Source organism: Canis lupus, chromosome 1 (assembly GCF_011100685.1).
Source record: "Canis lupus familiaris isolate Mischka breed German Shepherd chromosome 1, alternate assembly UU_Cfam_GSD_1.0, whole genome shotgun sequence".
NCBI classification, from domain to species: domain Eukaryota; kingdom Metazoa; phylum Chordata; class Mammalia; order Carnivora; family Canidae; genus Canis; species Canis lupus.
Genome location: NC_049222.1, coordinates 94,500,539 through 94,515,682, shown reverse-complemented (window position 1 = coordinate 94,515,682; position 15,144 = coordinate 94,500,539). Strand labels below are relative to the sequence as shown.

Sequence of the window (15,144 nt, the reverse complement as noted above, 5' to 3'; positions counted from 1 at the left end):
AGACATATGGGACATTTCAGGTAAAGAAAACAATAGGAGACAATGGCTGACTCTCAGGGATCTGCAGGTGGTTTGGTAAAGGGCAAGCCTGCAGTTCCTGTCTATGTGCAGCGTATCCCAGGGCACTGCAGAGAACTCACAGGGGGTTCCATGAGATCTTCAAGAGAAATACAACAGATATATAGTTATCTGTTGGACACAATGTAAACTGTTAGCTCTAGGTAGTTCACAGTTGCAGCATTATTAGGCTGTGCTACATTTATTTTGATGATGTTACATCTTTGCAAAGACCACTCTTTAGGAGTTGTTGCAGAAAAACTGTCATGTGAACATCAATGTGGAACAGGAAATGTGGGTGACTGTACCCAATCCAACTCCAAGGCTTGAAAAGTTTTAGTGTCCAATAGGCACAGACATCCTAGTAGTAAAAAATACTCTTTAAGAATAAAATTAAAGGGATCCCTGGGTGGCGCAGCGGTTTAGCGCCTGCCTTTGGCCCAGGGCGCGATCCTGGAGACCCAGGATCGAATCCCACGTCGGGCTCCCGGTGCATGGAGCCTGCTTCTCCCTCTGCCTATGTCTCTGCCTCTCTCTCTTTCTCTGTGTGACTATAATTCATTCATAAATAAATAAATAAAATTAAAATATTATTTTTCTTTCCATTTATGGGCATTACTTTTTGAAAATGCTACTAGGATTTAGACCTAACTATTTAATAAACGGAACTTTTGGTATTTCTTTTAACATAGGGTATTATGGTAAAATTATGGAGACATTACGGGCTGAGCGGACCAAGAAATAATGCCAGCAAAAGATCTTACGTGCCCCATATGTAGAAGACACAGTTGATTGGTTGATACATCTACTTCCATCCTTGTTCTCCCTTGCTCACTTCTACCATAAAGGTTTGGAAAATCCAAAGGTAGTGAATGGGACAGAATTATGGCCAATCAGATGTAAGCAGAAGACAGCTGGACCAGGTAGGCGGTGGGAATGCTTCTGAGAAACCTTTTGCTTTCCTGATTAAAAAACCAAATATGCTGTTTCTTCTTCCACATATGCCTTTCTTCTTGACTCACATGCAGAAGTAATATTTGCAACTCAGAGACTACCTGAGACCTTGAAGCAAAGGCCAAATGAAGGCCAGCAGTAACTCACCTTTGGATTTCTTGCTAGTAAAGAAAACAAGTCCTATTTAAGCCACTATAACATGGGTTTTCTGTTGGTTTCAGTCAAAAGCATTTCTTATAACAAGGACTTTAGACTTAATCCTATAGGGTCCACTCAAGATTCACTAAGGGGTTCAGAAAGACACTGTTTTTTTTACTGCTCTGTATTCCCCATTTAGAATAGAGTCTGTCCTATAGCAGGTATTTGATAAGTATTTGCTGAATGGATAAGCTGAATTGGAAGGCAAAATAGCAAAGGCAATGAAGTCAGCTAAGAAACTAGAGCAAAGTCCAAAGACTATAAAGGCTAAAACTATGCAAAGACACAGAGGACTAAACCAAACAATAACAATAAAAGGAGCATCCTCAGGAGCCCCTCTAGGTACACAGAAATCCCTGGGCCACACAAAGTACCACTATATGTTTTAACAGTATTTGACTTATAGCATGCATCATTGAAAATCCACAGTTGCTACACATATCATTACCTGTACATTAAAAAATTACAAATAAGAAGGAAAAAAAGAACTCACCAGGATATTGTTTTGCTGTTAGCTCTAGTTTATGAGACAGCAGCATAGCTCCAGTGGTGTTATCTATTGTATAAACCTGTACAGTACCACTGTGAAAAACAAACAAGCTTTTAATGAAAAGAGACAAATACAAATACAAAAAGCATCATTATGGAATGGTTATGTTCTGCTGGTAAAAGCGTAACGTAAACCCAAACCATTTTGTAAGTAATTTGCAGTCTCATAAATCTGAACAAATGCATATTTGTAATCCAGTAAAATTTTCCACTAAATATATCCCATAGATATCCTTGTCTTTGTATCAAGACGCATGCACAATGTTCAGTATAATATTGTGCATAAATTCAAAAAATTGAAGCAACACGAATGTCCAGCAAGAGAAAGTAAGCATAAACTGTGGTATAATCACATAGTAGTCTAGCATATAGCACTAACTTGACTTTAGTCACATGCACTAAAATAGACAGCCAATATGCATATATGTAGTATAATTCTGTTTCTATTCAGTCAAAACATAGTAGATACATTTGTAGTAAAAACGCAACAAAGAGCTAATGGGGACATCATCTCTGGTGGAGAATGGGGGATATTTAAGAAGAAGTGGAAGCAGGGAGAGGCATCTGCCCTGGTAATGTGCTATCTCTCATGCCGGATAGTATTTTATACAGATTTTCATCTTATTATTTTTTTATGTCCTATATAATTTTTATATCTACACACATGATACATGCTATTTTGTGTATACTGTATATATAATGATTTCATTTAAGAAATCTTTACAAAGACCAAATTTATGAACGGCCAGAAACCAAAACTTTGTAATATTACTTCTAAGCTACATTTCAAAATTGACCTATAATGATCATAAAAAAAAGTTTTGCTTATGGAATTCTTTTCAGATTGAAAATTTAACACAAATGTTATTTTTAAACTACTGTTAAACCTACGGCTGCTTTTGCACACATGAGGATGATACGGGTTCATCACCGCCAGAATGTTCTGGCAGTTATATGCACTCCTTTGTGGGGGAAGCCAGACAGTTTTCCCACAGCAGTTCTGACCCATATGCAACCAGGTCTGCTCTTCTGAAGGATCAGGGCTGAGGCTCAATAAAACACCCAAACTAACAGGCCATGTGAAGTTATCCCACAGCTCACTAATGCTGCGTTTTTAAATATTTTTCTTCTCTTTCATTCTGAATAAATTATCTTCCTATGTTTCCAAATCATTATTCTTTTCTTCTGCAATGTTTGATTTGGATCTTTAATCTCCCTTATTTAATACAAAAGAGACCCTCTCCAAGCTCTCTGGAACTCCCTATCCACCTGTCATCCTTCATGTATCATCCTGAGACCCAGCTGCTTAGGTCTCCCCAGATTTTCACTTCCCTGTAACTCAACTCAGGCAATCTCCCAGGCTCTGTCTCCCCGGCCTTGTGCTACAGCCTGGAAACTCTCTCAAAGTAATTAAAGCTGAGGCATCTGCAAAGTTTTATTTCTCATCTTTCAAGGGACCAGTGTCCTCTGCTGCCTAATGTTCTAGGTCTTGAACTCATATTGTCATACTGTTTCATATTTTTGTCCATTTTCCTCCCACATGGGAGTGAGAACATTGATGTTAATTCCATCTCAGTCAGAAGTCAAATGCCTGGGAATAGGTATCTTTCCAGACTACCTGCCCAATTAGACACTTTGCTGAAAGACAGCCCTAAGTAGCTAAGTAGCTAGCAGGTATTTACTTGTTTTTGCTTTGCACCTGACAACTGTCAAGTGGTAACTCTGGGTTGCTGAGCTCTAAACAAGTCAGTGAGGAGAGTCCAAATATTTTTAATACAAGAAACTGGTGCTAAGTCAATACTTAAAAAAGACTGACAACTAACCTTTCATGTATTCTCTACTGCCTAAATTGTTCAAATTATTTTTATTTCCATTTCCCATTAACCCATTACAGGAAAAAATGTTTCTTCATGCATAAGACACTACTCACTAACCTCAAAGCAAAAACATATCTCTGTAAGAGATATAGTTATAATCACAAGTGACTAAATTTAATATCACTCGTACCAGGACAACTTAACATTAGTGCTATACGGTGCCATTGCAAGTACATTACATATGATAAAAAATGTTTAACCAAAAAAAAAAAAAAAAAAAAAAAGTTTAACCAGCATTTGGTCAAACCTTTAAACATAAAGGTAAGAATTAGGTTGTAGAATTGATCCCCTTGCAAACTGGCATCCTAGAAGAAAGTTACCTTCCTACTCAAAGGATACCAGCTATAGTTTAGTGTTCAGAGCAATTAATTCTGTTAAGGGCTGGAAGATCAGAGCTAGAAGCCACTAGTCTGTTAGGTCACATAGCTACAATCACAAACTTCCACCCCAACTCATGGTCACAAAAAAAAAAAAAAAAAAAAAAAAAAAAAAAAAGGCTGGCACCCTCCCAACTGATGAGAAGTAAGAAGACAGAGGCCGGAGGCCAAGATTCTACCTTCACTGTCCTGGGGAAGGGCCTCTCATGGGTTCTACTACTTGGCCTTGGTAGGCCTGCGGGTGCTACCCTGACTGCAGGCAGCACGGTACTGTGCACCTGCCACTGCTCCTGTCCAATGTTCCTGTGTGAACTTCCTCATCATCTAACTGGACTAGCTCAACAAGAACACGCTTCAAGGTTCCAATCATGACAGGTTTAGAGGAACTAACTAAAAGCCATTATGAAGGGCAGCCCAGGTGGCTCAGCGGTTTAACGCCGCCTTCAGCCCGAGGCATGATCCTGGAGACCCAAGATCGAGTCCCATGTCAGGCTCCCTGCATGGAGCCTGCTTCTCTCTCTGCCTGTGTCTCTGCCTGCCTCTCTCTCTCTCTCTCTCTCTCTCTCTCTCTCATAAAATCTTTTTTAAAAAAAAGGAGAAAAAAACTTCAAAAAAAGCCATTATGCAGAAACAACAAGACATATTTAGAAAGCAGGACATTTTATAAATAACCAACCTGGACTCTTAAAAAGTTAATGTCACAGAAATAAGAAAAAAGGTGTATGGGTTGTTACAGGCAAAAGAGGATGACAGGGAAACAATAACCGAATACAAATCATTGATTTTGACTGACTCTGGTTCAAACAAGCAAACAAGGAGCTATAAAAAAAATTTTGGTGACAACAGGGTTAATTTGAATATAGATTGAGAATTAGATCTTATTTGGGGGTCTATCATTAATTCTGTCGTATGACAAAAATATTGAATTATTATCTAAGAAAATATCCTCTTTTTGAAAACCAGTAAACAATGTAAATAGCCATTAATAGCAAAACAGATAAATTATGATACATTCATACGCTGGAACACCATAAATCAATCAAAAAATAATTTTTGCTACTGGCAAACAGCATGGGTGAATTTCACAATGCTGACTGAAAGAAGCTAGACCCAAAACATAGTTAGAATATGAAGTTCATAAACATGAACTTCTATAAAGTTCAAAATCAGGTAAAAGTAAATTATGCTCTTTAGGAGCGCATGCATATGTGGTAAAACCATAAAGATAAGTAAATGATCATCACAAAGACAGAACAGTGGTTACCTGTAAGTGTGCTGAGGAGGTAAGAGTTGTCATTTAGGAAGTAGTGGGGCTGAAACTTTTATCAGCTCACAACATTCTAGTTCTTGACCCAGTTATGAACAGAGGTGTTTGTATTATAAATATTTGTAAAACTGAGTATTTGGACCCATACACTTTCCTTTAAGTATGGAGGGTTTTTTTCATTTTTTAAAATTTAAATTCAATTAGTCAAACATAATACATCCTTATAGTTTCAGATGTAGTGTTCAACAATTTATCAGTTGCATATAACACCCAGTGCTCATCATATCAAATGCCCTCCTTAATGCTATCACCCAGTTACCCTACCCTCCCCCCATGCCCTCCAGTGACCCTCAGTTTGTTCCCTATTGTTAAGAATCTCTTATCAATCTCTTTCCTCCCCTATGTTCATCTGTTTTGTTTCTTAAATTCCACTAATGAGAGAGATCATATGGTATTTGTTGGGACACCTGGGTAACTGTCAGTTAAGTATCTGACTTCAGCTCAAGTCATGGTCCCAGGATCCTGGGATCCAGGCCCTGTTGGGCTCCCTGCTCAGCAGTGAGTCTGCTTCTCCCTCTCCCCCCGCCACCACTTGTGCTCTTTCTCAAATAAATGAATAAAATCTTAAAAAAAAAAAAGATATCACATGGTATTTGTCTTTCTGACTGACTTAATTTTGCTTAGCATAATACCATCTAGTTCCATCCACATCATTTCATTCTTTTCAAGATTTCATTATTTTCAATGACTAGTATTCCATTCTACACACATACACACACACACTCCAATATATATAAATAGTCCATTACACACATCTTTATCTGTTTATCAGTGGATGGATATTTGGGTTCTTTCCATGTTTTGGCTATGAACATTAAGGTGCAGGTCAAGTTAGCATTTTTGTATCCTTTGGATAAGTATCTAGTAGTACAACTGCTGGGTCACAGGATAGTTCTATTTTTAACTTTTTGGGGAACCTCCATACTATTTTCCAGAGTTGCTGCACCAGTTTGCATTCCCACCAACACTATAGAAGGGTTCCCCTTTCTCCACATCTTAGCCAACATCTATTGTTTCCTGAGTTGTTAATGTTAGACATTCTGACTGGTGTAAGGTGGTATCTCATTGTGGTTTCGATTTGTATTTCCCTGATGATGAGTTATGTTGAGCATTTTCATGTGACTGTTGTCATCTGTATGTCTTCTTTGGAGAAAAGTCTGCTCATGTCTTCTGCCCATTTCTTAACTGGATTTTTTTTTTTAAGATTTTATTTATTCATGAGAAAGAGAGAGAGGCAGAGACATAGGCAGGGGGAGAAGCAAGCTCCCCAAAAGAGCCTGATGCGGAACTTGATCCCAGACCCCAGGATCACGCCCTGAGCCGAAAGCAGATGCTCAACCACTAAGCCACCCAAGTGCCCCATCTTAACCGGATTTTTGGAGTGTTCAGTTTGACTCAGTTCTTTATAGATTTTGGATACTAGCCAAAGGAAAGGATTATTTTTTTAAAAAAAGAAAAATATCTTCCCTGATCCTCTTTTAAATAATAAAGAACCTAAATTTTGGCTGATTTAATCTTTTTAATTTATAACTTAAATTACAAGTTCCAATCACTAAAGAAAAGCTCACCTTTACAAATTAAAACACTTAATATCCTAAATCTGCCCTTTAGATCTGTTTTGCTTCAACCTAATAAAATGCTTTCAGATTTTAAAGATTGTATTTATTCATGAGAGACACAAAGAGAGAGGCAGAGACATAGGCAGAGGAAGAAGCAGGTTCCCTGATGGGAGCACAAAGCAGGACCCAATCTTGGGACTCCAGGACCATGCCCTGTGCCAAAGGCAGACACTCAACCACTGAGCCACTCAGGTGTCCCGCTTTTAGATTTTATATTAAGGCTGACTCCTATATTGTGATAGGCATGACAAAGTTTACAAGTATGTTTAGACCATTTTTTGTTTAAAAAAATATATTGGAAAAAAAGCACACAAAAAAACCCATTATTTTTGACAATGACTCTTAAAGAAGTCTCTATCAATTACCTTGCACAACCAAATGCCATGAGTCGATACTTGTTATTTACTGCTACACAAGTTCCATCAACAACATCTTGTGGCCAAACTCCATGAAGCTGCTATAATAAAGAAAAATAATGAAGGTTTTAAAAGTGCTGTCTAAATACACTGTAATCAGTATAATTCTCTTTCAATAAACATACAGTTTTGTAAGGCTTTCTTTGGTTTCATCTGGCTAAGAAAATATTCTATCGGGACTACCATCTGAATAGCAATTTCATTAATTAGTTCAATAAATATTCTCAAATGAGCTCAGTCTAGAGCTAATTTATCTACTTGTAAAACACTAAAAAATGGACTATCTGCAAACCTAACTAAATGAAGATGACTTTCCTATTAGGATATAAACATCCTGACAGCAGGAACTGAATCTAACTTGCTCACTAATATTATTCCCATCACCCCCCACATTGTGTTTAACTGCTCAATTGTAGAAAACAGCAAATTTTATTTCATCTATCCTTTAAAAGTGGTTTGTGATTGTCAAGTGCTTACTATTCTCTATTATTCCTTTATTTTACAGTATGGTATATAACCTACTAAGATTCACAGGATAGTGCCTGGCAGCCTAACATCTCAGGTCTACTATTCACTTGCTAAAATAATGATCTGACCTCTCCAAGCTTTAGTTTTGTTTTCATAAGTTCTTACCTCTTAAGAGTGTTTTGCAGAGTAAATGAGAACATACATACATGTAAACTATTTGATACAATGACTAACATTCAAAAAGTTAAGCATTCAATAAATGAATACATTATTATTAAGCTTCTATGCTATTCGGCTCCATTGTTTGTTTTTACCTTTCAAATCAAGGATGTCTTAGATTATAAATTTTAAGGCAAAGGTCATTATGATTATTAGTTTAATAAGCACAACAACACAGCACACTATACAATACAGCACTTTATTTTTGGATGATCCTAACAGTAAACACTCTAGAAGATCCAATATAAATAACAGCTCTGTTTAAAATATAATACTATAGATTTTATTTAATTCCCATTTAAATGAGCTATATAATCAATTATCTAAACATGGCATATCTGCTTCCCTTTTTTTTTTTTTTTTTGGTATTTTTCAATTATAATAAAAAAACACTATTTTAGATGACCAAAAAAGGTAAAGATAGCACTGAGCATTATTTCTTTGGACCACTGCTTAGACTGAAATTAATTAACTGATTTCTGTAACAAGTATTTTCCAGGTGCCCACTATTCACCTAGCACTGTTCTAGGTGTGGAGGATGTGGCAGGTATTCAAAAACACCAAAATTCTTGCCTTATATTTGTTAGGAGGTTGTTAAGTTAAAAAAAAAAAAAATAGTATATTGGAGATTGGTGAATACTGTAGAAAAAAATAATAAAACAATTATAGAAAACAGATCGTATGGGAGGATAGAATAGTCAATAAGTTTTCCCCAAATGCAAATGCATTTTGAGGAACGAACTCAAGGAGATATACCAAGTACAAAGGCCCCAATGGAGTAGCATTTTTGGCATGTTCAAGTACATCAAAGAAGCCTATGCAGATGGAGTGGATTGGAATGAGGAAAGAAGTAGTAGATGAGGTAACAGATGTAAAAGGAGGTTAAATTTACAGGGCTTTGAAAGCCACTATAAAACCTTTTTGGCTTTTTCCCTAATTTATACATAGTCACTGGAGGATCTTTAATTTTTTAGAATTTTTCCATTATGAATTGTAACACATTAAAGAACAATACATAATTACAAGATTGTACATCTCAATAATATCACAAAGTAAACACTGTGGAATTAGCTAGCACGTAGGCCAAGAATTATCAGTATCTAACCGTGTCTCTCCTGACCAATATACCCTTACCTACCACAGAAGTAACCAACATCTACACTTAAATGGTAATCACTTCCTTCTTTTCCTTTAGACCAATACTACTTAAGAACATGCATCCATATAAATTCTAATTTAGAACAGCCTATGTTATTTTTAATTTTACATAAAATAAAATCATAGCACATATCCTTTTGTGTCTAGCTGCTTTCACTCAGCACATCTGTGAGACCGAGGCAAGTCACCACATACAGCCTTGCTGTGCATGCAAGCCTCTGCCTCCCTTGCCTGGGGATTCTTTGCGGTATTGTTAGCTCTCCAAAGCCTTCAGGTACATTAAAAAATGTTTTTCTCCAGCTTTTCTAGTTGTCTTCAGCAGGTTTTGTCCTAATTATCTAGTCCTATTGAAGGGCTTTGAGCAGGGGAGTGGTATAATCTGACATATTTTAATATATCTGTTAAATGCCTCAAAAATGCCAAAAAGAATTTTTACAAAGCACTTAAGTAGTACCTAATATAAATATGTCATTAAGTGTATCTCCCAATTGCCAGTAATATACATATGTATTCTTTACTTCTAATTTGTATTTTCTAACTTATTTAATAATGTCCATTTGCTTTTCATTTTTTTCTAAATTCTTAATTTACTGGAAAGTTTCTTTAACCAAAGCCTAATAAAAATGATAAAAGCTGATACTTAGAAAGGAGTCACTTTTTCAGCTCTAGGATTTTTGTTTTCAACAAAAACATTTAAATCCCAAGCATAATTACAAATTACTATGTAAAAAATTTTTTTTATTATTTTTTTTACTATGTAAAAAATTAAATACTTCAAAAACTCAATTGTATTCTTATATATTGACATATTACCACAAATGCATTATTTAGTACTTTACTATGTGAATAATGGAAAACAGTTTTAGGAATACTAAAGCTGACTCTATACATAGAAAACAATATGCCCGGGCAGCCCGGGTGGCTCATCGGTTTAGCGCCGCCTTCAGCCCAGGGCCTGATCCTGGCGACCCGGGATCGAGTCCCATGTCGGGCTCCCTGCATGGAGCCTGCTTCTCCCTCTGCCTGTGTCTCTGCCCCCCACCCCTCTCTCTCTCTCTCTGTGTCTCTCATGAATAAATAAAATCTTTAAAGAAAAAAAAAAAAGAAAGAAAACAATATGCCCTTAAAAAATCTTGGGGTACCTGGGTGTCAGCCTTTGGCTCAGGTCATGATCTCGGGGTCCTGGGATTCAGCCCTGCATCAGGCTCCCTGTTCAGTGGGGAGTCTGCTTCTACCTCTCTCTCTGCTGCTCCCCCTGATTGTGTGCGCTCTCTCTCTCTAATAAATAAATTTTTAAATTTTTAAAATGTTTCCAGTTAAAGAGAATAGACTGAATATAAATACTTAGCTTCTCTCTTAAAATCCCAACTTTTATAACAGAAATAATTTCTTCAAAAGCATAAACTGACAAGGACAACAAAAGGGAGAAGAGGTAGTATCAGAATATCTTTTTTTTTTTTTTAGAATATTTTAAAAGGTAGGAAGTTAAAAAAAAAAAAAAAGGTAGGAAGTATATGGATAAGTAGCATCCTAAACTTGCATTAAAGAACACAAAGAGGGCAATCTTGTGGCTCAGTGGTTTAGCGTCGCCTTCAGCCCAGGGTGTGATCCTGGAGACTTGGGATTGAGTCCCACTTCGGGCTTCTTGAATGGAGCCTGCTTCCCTTTGCCTGTGTCTCTGCCTCTCTCTCTCTCTCTCTATCTCTCTCTCTCATGAATAAATAAATAAAATCTTTAAAAAATAAAAATAATAATAATAAAGAACACTAAGAAATAGCTAAATTTATACTGTACGGTGCAAAAAGGCTTGGAGATTGAGATTTCTCAGAAAGGGTGAACTAAAAGCAGTAGGACTTTTAGTCTTTTAAAGCCTGTTTAAGCATCATCTGGGTGTTCCCATAGTACCGTCTCAATATGAGCAGCTAAGAAATACCCTCTTTCATTCCAACACTGGAGATTTTTCTTTGGAGAAAAACAAAATAAAAAACCCTGATGTCTCTGGGTCACACTGAGAACATGGATAAGTGAATTTGGACCTTCTAATTTAATGCTTCCATAACTTAAAACCCAGAATACTGGGCCAGTCATGTTTATATTCTCTGGAAAGAACTGTAGGACTTTCTTCCAATGAACACTGGATACAGAGAGGGGAGGAAAGGAAACAATCCAGTGAGCTCAACCAATGCTGACGATTAGATTAGGGTCAAACAAACCCACCAAAATCCACAGAGCTTTCAGTGAATCCAAATTTTAACTTTGGATCTCTGTCACAGCAACCAAATTCACATATTAACTAATCATACATTAATTAACCATTAACTATGAAAAGATCTCATACAAATAAAGGAACAAAGGAAATTCTCAGGATGATAGAAGATAAAAATGCAGAAGTATAATGGTGTTAAAGCAGTCCAGTTTGCAGCAAGCCAGAGGTTCCAAGAGAAATTTCAAGTAGATGAAACAAATAGAACGTCTAATGAACGTCTAAAAGAACTGAGAGGATATTTACACAAACAGCACACAGTATGGGGTTGAATTAGTGGTAAGTATGTAAAAAATAAACAAATATAAAGAACAAACAATTATTAATTCTCAGTGAGAGGGGAAATGTTCAGGAAAGAAAAAATAAAACATATCACATGGCTCAGGTACTAACAGGGTTTGTACAGTGATAACAATATAAACAATGAATAGTAATTACTCAAAATCACAATAATTATACTATGAAGATGGGAAGAATATATGAATGTGGTAGGAACAGGGAAGCAAATGGTCTTTTCCCACAGTGGGAACTAATAAATAGCCTAAAAATTAAAAATTAAAGAAAACACACAAGAGTAATGGAGATAAGTAGCAAAATAATAGTTAAAAAAAAAAAAAAAAAAAAGTGGTTGCCTCCAAGAATGGAAACTGGGTGTGAAGAGAGCAGGAATAGGGAAGGAATTATCATTTTTCTTCAACATATCTAATAGAATTGTCTACGTATATTATTTTTAAGTATTATACATGTTGATTTTTAAAAGTTGTTAATAATAACTCTAAAATCTTAAATAAGGAAAGTGGGGGAGGAATTTAACAACAAAAACTAAAATTAATAAATGTAAAATAAAGAAAATAAGCATTCCAAAGTAAAAGTCATACCTCTGCTGTAAATCTACTCGACACTGGTGTAATAAATCCAATTTTACCATCATTGAACACAACAGCAAACCCATCGAGTGTAGCACAGTACTCCATGTCTCTGATGTGCACATCTGCAAAACCCAGGAATGAACCTGCTGATGGAAACAGAAGTACATGAAATATAAATATAAATACAGTAAATAATGACCTTACATTGATTGTTTGTAAACCCCTTAAGAACAGTAAAGGACAAAACTAATGACCTAATACCACCAAACAATGAAACCATTCCTTTCTACACACACACACACACACACATACATTCCCCTTACATAATGAATTCCAAAGTAGAAAAATCAATGTTCATCCATAGCAAATATCTAAACAGATTGTGTCAAATATTAAACATTGGTTCTACCCTGTGCAGAAGATGTAACTACCTCTAGATGACTGCAGATCTACTGAAAAAGGTACTGTGCAAAGATTAATAGCTTTCCTTCCATTTGTCATTCCTTCCCAGTGAATAAGATGAAGAAGTCCATCAGAAGTAGCAACGAGGAGATCTTCCAGCACGGACTGCAAACTGTAAAGAAATAACCAATTTAGAACCAATTACCTATTAATAGAGCAGACTGGGAAAGCAATGAGTATGAATATAATTGCTTTGGAGAATATTCATACAGAGAGGATCATGAACCAACTTACAAAATTGTCAGTCATCTACAACTTGGCTATATTAAGTTGGTTCACCTATGTTTAATTTAATCCAGAATCAGAAATTCTGGAAAAAATAAAAGACTTCAGGTAGCCATTGTCACAAACCTGATCAACCAGATTAAAAAACTAGAAATACTGAAACAGCAAATTCAATGATGGAAGGACAAATGAAAGCTGACAAAAAAGAAAAAAGGCAAAGAAACCATAAAAAGAACAACTTATGACAGGTTGACAGTCTGGAGCCATATAAAGCACAGAGGTAATAATCCTCTAGCCATGGCCAATATGAACCTCCCCCAGTGATGAAAATGCTCTGTATCTGTGCTATCAAACATGGAAACCAGCAGCCATATATGGGGACTGAACACCTGAAATGTGGCTAGTGGGACAAAAGAACTGAATTCTTAAATTTAGTTAATTTAAATTCAAAGAACTTCATTTGATTAGAGACTATTTTACTGGTGTGCACAGTTATGGACCTCAATATTTCTACAGCATCATTGAGCCTCATGTTGTTCATTCCCACAACAAGCATTTATAAAGCCCATGCTCTATGACAGATGCTATGCTCTGTGCTGGAGATTCTGAGGTGAAAAAATAGTTTCTCCCTTCAGAAGACCACTCAGTTGACACAAGAATTAATTATGGAATATGATCTCAGCATTTATTTACAAAGAGATTTAACATTTACTTAGCTAATGGCAAATAAATGCTCACTTTGCTTACTCTTAGACACCTAGCCCCTAAGGCACTAGTGCTAGGTTATATCTGGCACTAAATGTTTGTGGGAGGTGGAAGAAGGAAGAAAAGAAAAGAGGAAAGGAGAATACATGAATGACAGTGCAAAGGTACTGGCACAGAGAAAGAAAAGGAGAACTATGGGAACCAGTGGAAACTACTCTATCAAGAAAGCCAAGGTTGTCAGATGGATTTAAGAAAGAAAGAAAAAATTTAAGAAAATTGTCAAATGCTAGGGGTGCCTGGGTGGCTCAGTCAGTTAATCATCTGCCTTCAGCATGATGATCAGCATCATGATCAGGTCATGATCTCGAGGTCCTTGGAAGGTGTATCTGGGATGGCATGCCGCTCCCTGCTCAGAGGGGAGTCTGCTTCTCCCTCTGTACCTCCCTCTGCTTGTGCTTCTCAACGGTCTCTCTCAAATAAATAAAATCTTTAAAACATAAAAAAAAAAAGAGTATCAAGTGCAAGAGAGAATGAAAAGTGTGATGTGGGATCCCTGGGTGGCGCAGCGGTTTGGCGCCTGCCTTTGGCCCAGGGCGCGATCCTGGAGACCCGGGATCGAATCCCACGTCGGGCTCCCAGTGTATGGAGCCTGCTTCTCCCTCTGCCTATGTCTCTGCCTCTCTCTCTCTCTGTGTGACTATCATAAAAAAAAAAAAAAAAAAAAAAAAATTAGAAAAGTGTGATGTGTCTATAATGTATACTATATACTCTTAAGTTTTCTTTCATACTTAAGACTGTATTTCAGAAATATTTTAATTTATAATGGCAGTGGAAACGTTTTTAATGTTTTACTTCTTAAAGTAAACCTTCAATCCTTTAAAAGCTGTATTCAATGACTCATTCTCCAAGGACTGTGTTTTCTTCCCTACCACAAAGATTAGAAAGAGTAGAATAATACATTCCCTTAGCCAGCTTCATCTCTTGATTGTAATCAATTGAGTTTATAGAAAGTTCACCTTTGACATATTATATATTCTTCCCCTTCAAAATTATATTTTTAGTGTAAAATTTCTGTGTGGCGTGTAGTGAACAGAATATAAAACTTTATGTTTCAGATCTGCTGCTATATGTCAAGAGAAACAATTCGGTAGAACAGCTGCTGGTTTATCAGTGATTTTCAGTCAGCAGGACTCGGCCTAGGTTTTTTCCGACCATATTCTCCCCCTCCTCTGTTCCTATTTCCCTACAAGAATCACTGCATATGACAGGAACAATATCAAGGTCATCCTGGAGTAATTTAACTGCCTACTACGCAAAATTCAGTTCTCTTCTGATAAAGTTAAAAGAATTCAGAATCTCCACACTGTCACCCACAGGGCTAGCACAAAAAATGACCGGACA

The 15,144-nt window shown here is 36.6% G+C and overlaps 1 protein-coding gene across 4 annotated transcripts in view; it reads right to left on the bottom strand.

Annotated features, from left to right (window-relative positions):
- The window catches only part of RIC1 (RIC1 homolog, RAB6A GEF complex partner 1), a 143,605-nt gene that overhangs the window by 38,277 nt on the left and 90,184 nt on the right, over window positions 1-15,144 (bottom strand). For 3 of the 4 annotated variants that reach the window (XM_038527275.1, XM_038527273.1, XM_038527276.1), the window contains 4 exons: window positions 12,783-12,925; window positions 12,361-12,497; window positions 7,324-7,415; window positions 1,703-1,791 (listed from right to left, as the gene is read on the bottom strand). In XM_038527275.1, coding sequence (XP_038383203.1) covers window positions 1,703-1,791; window positions 7,324-7,415; window positions 12,361-12,497; window positions 12,783-12,925 — 461 coding nt within the window. The remainder of the gene's footprint in view (window positions 1-1,702; window positions 1,792-7,323; window positions 7,416-12,360; window positions 12,498-12,782; window positions 12,926-15,144) is intronic. The other variant, XM_038527274.1, reaches the window with a different exon arrangement.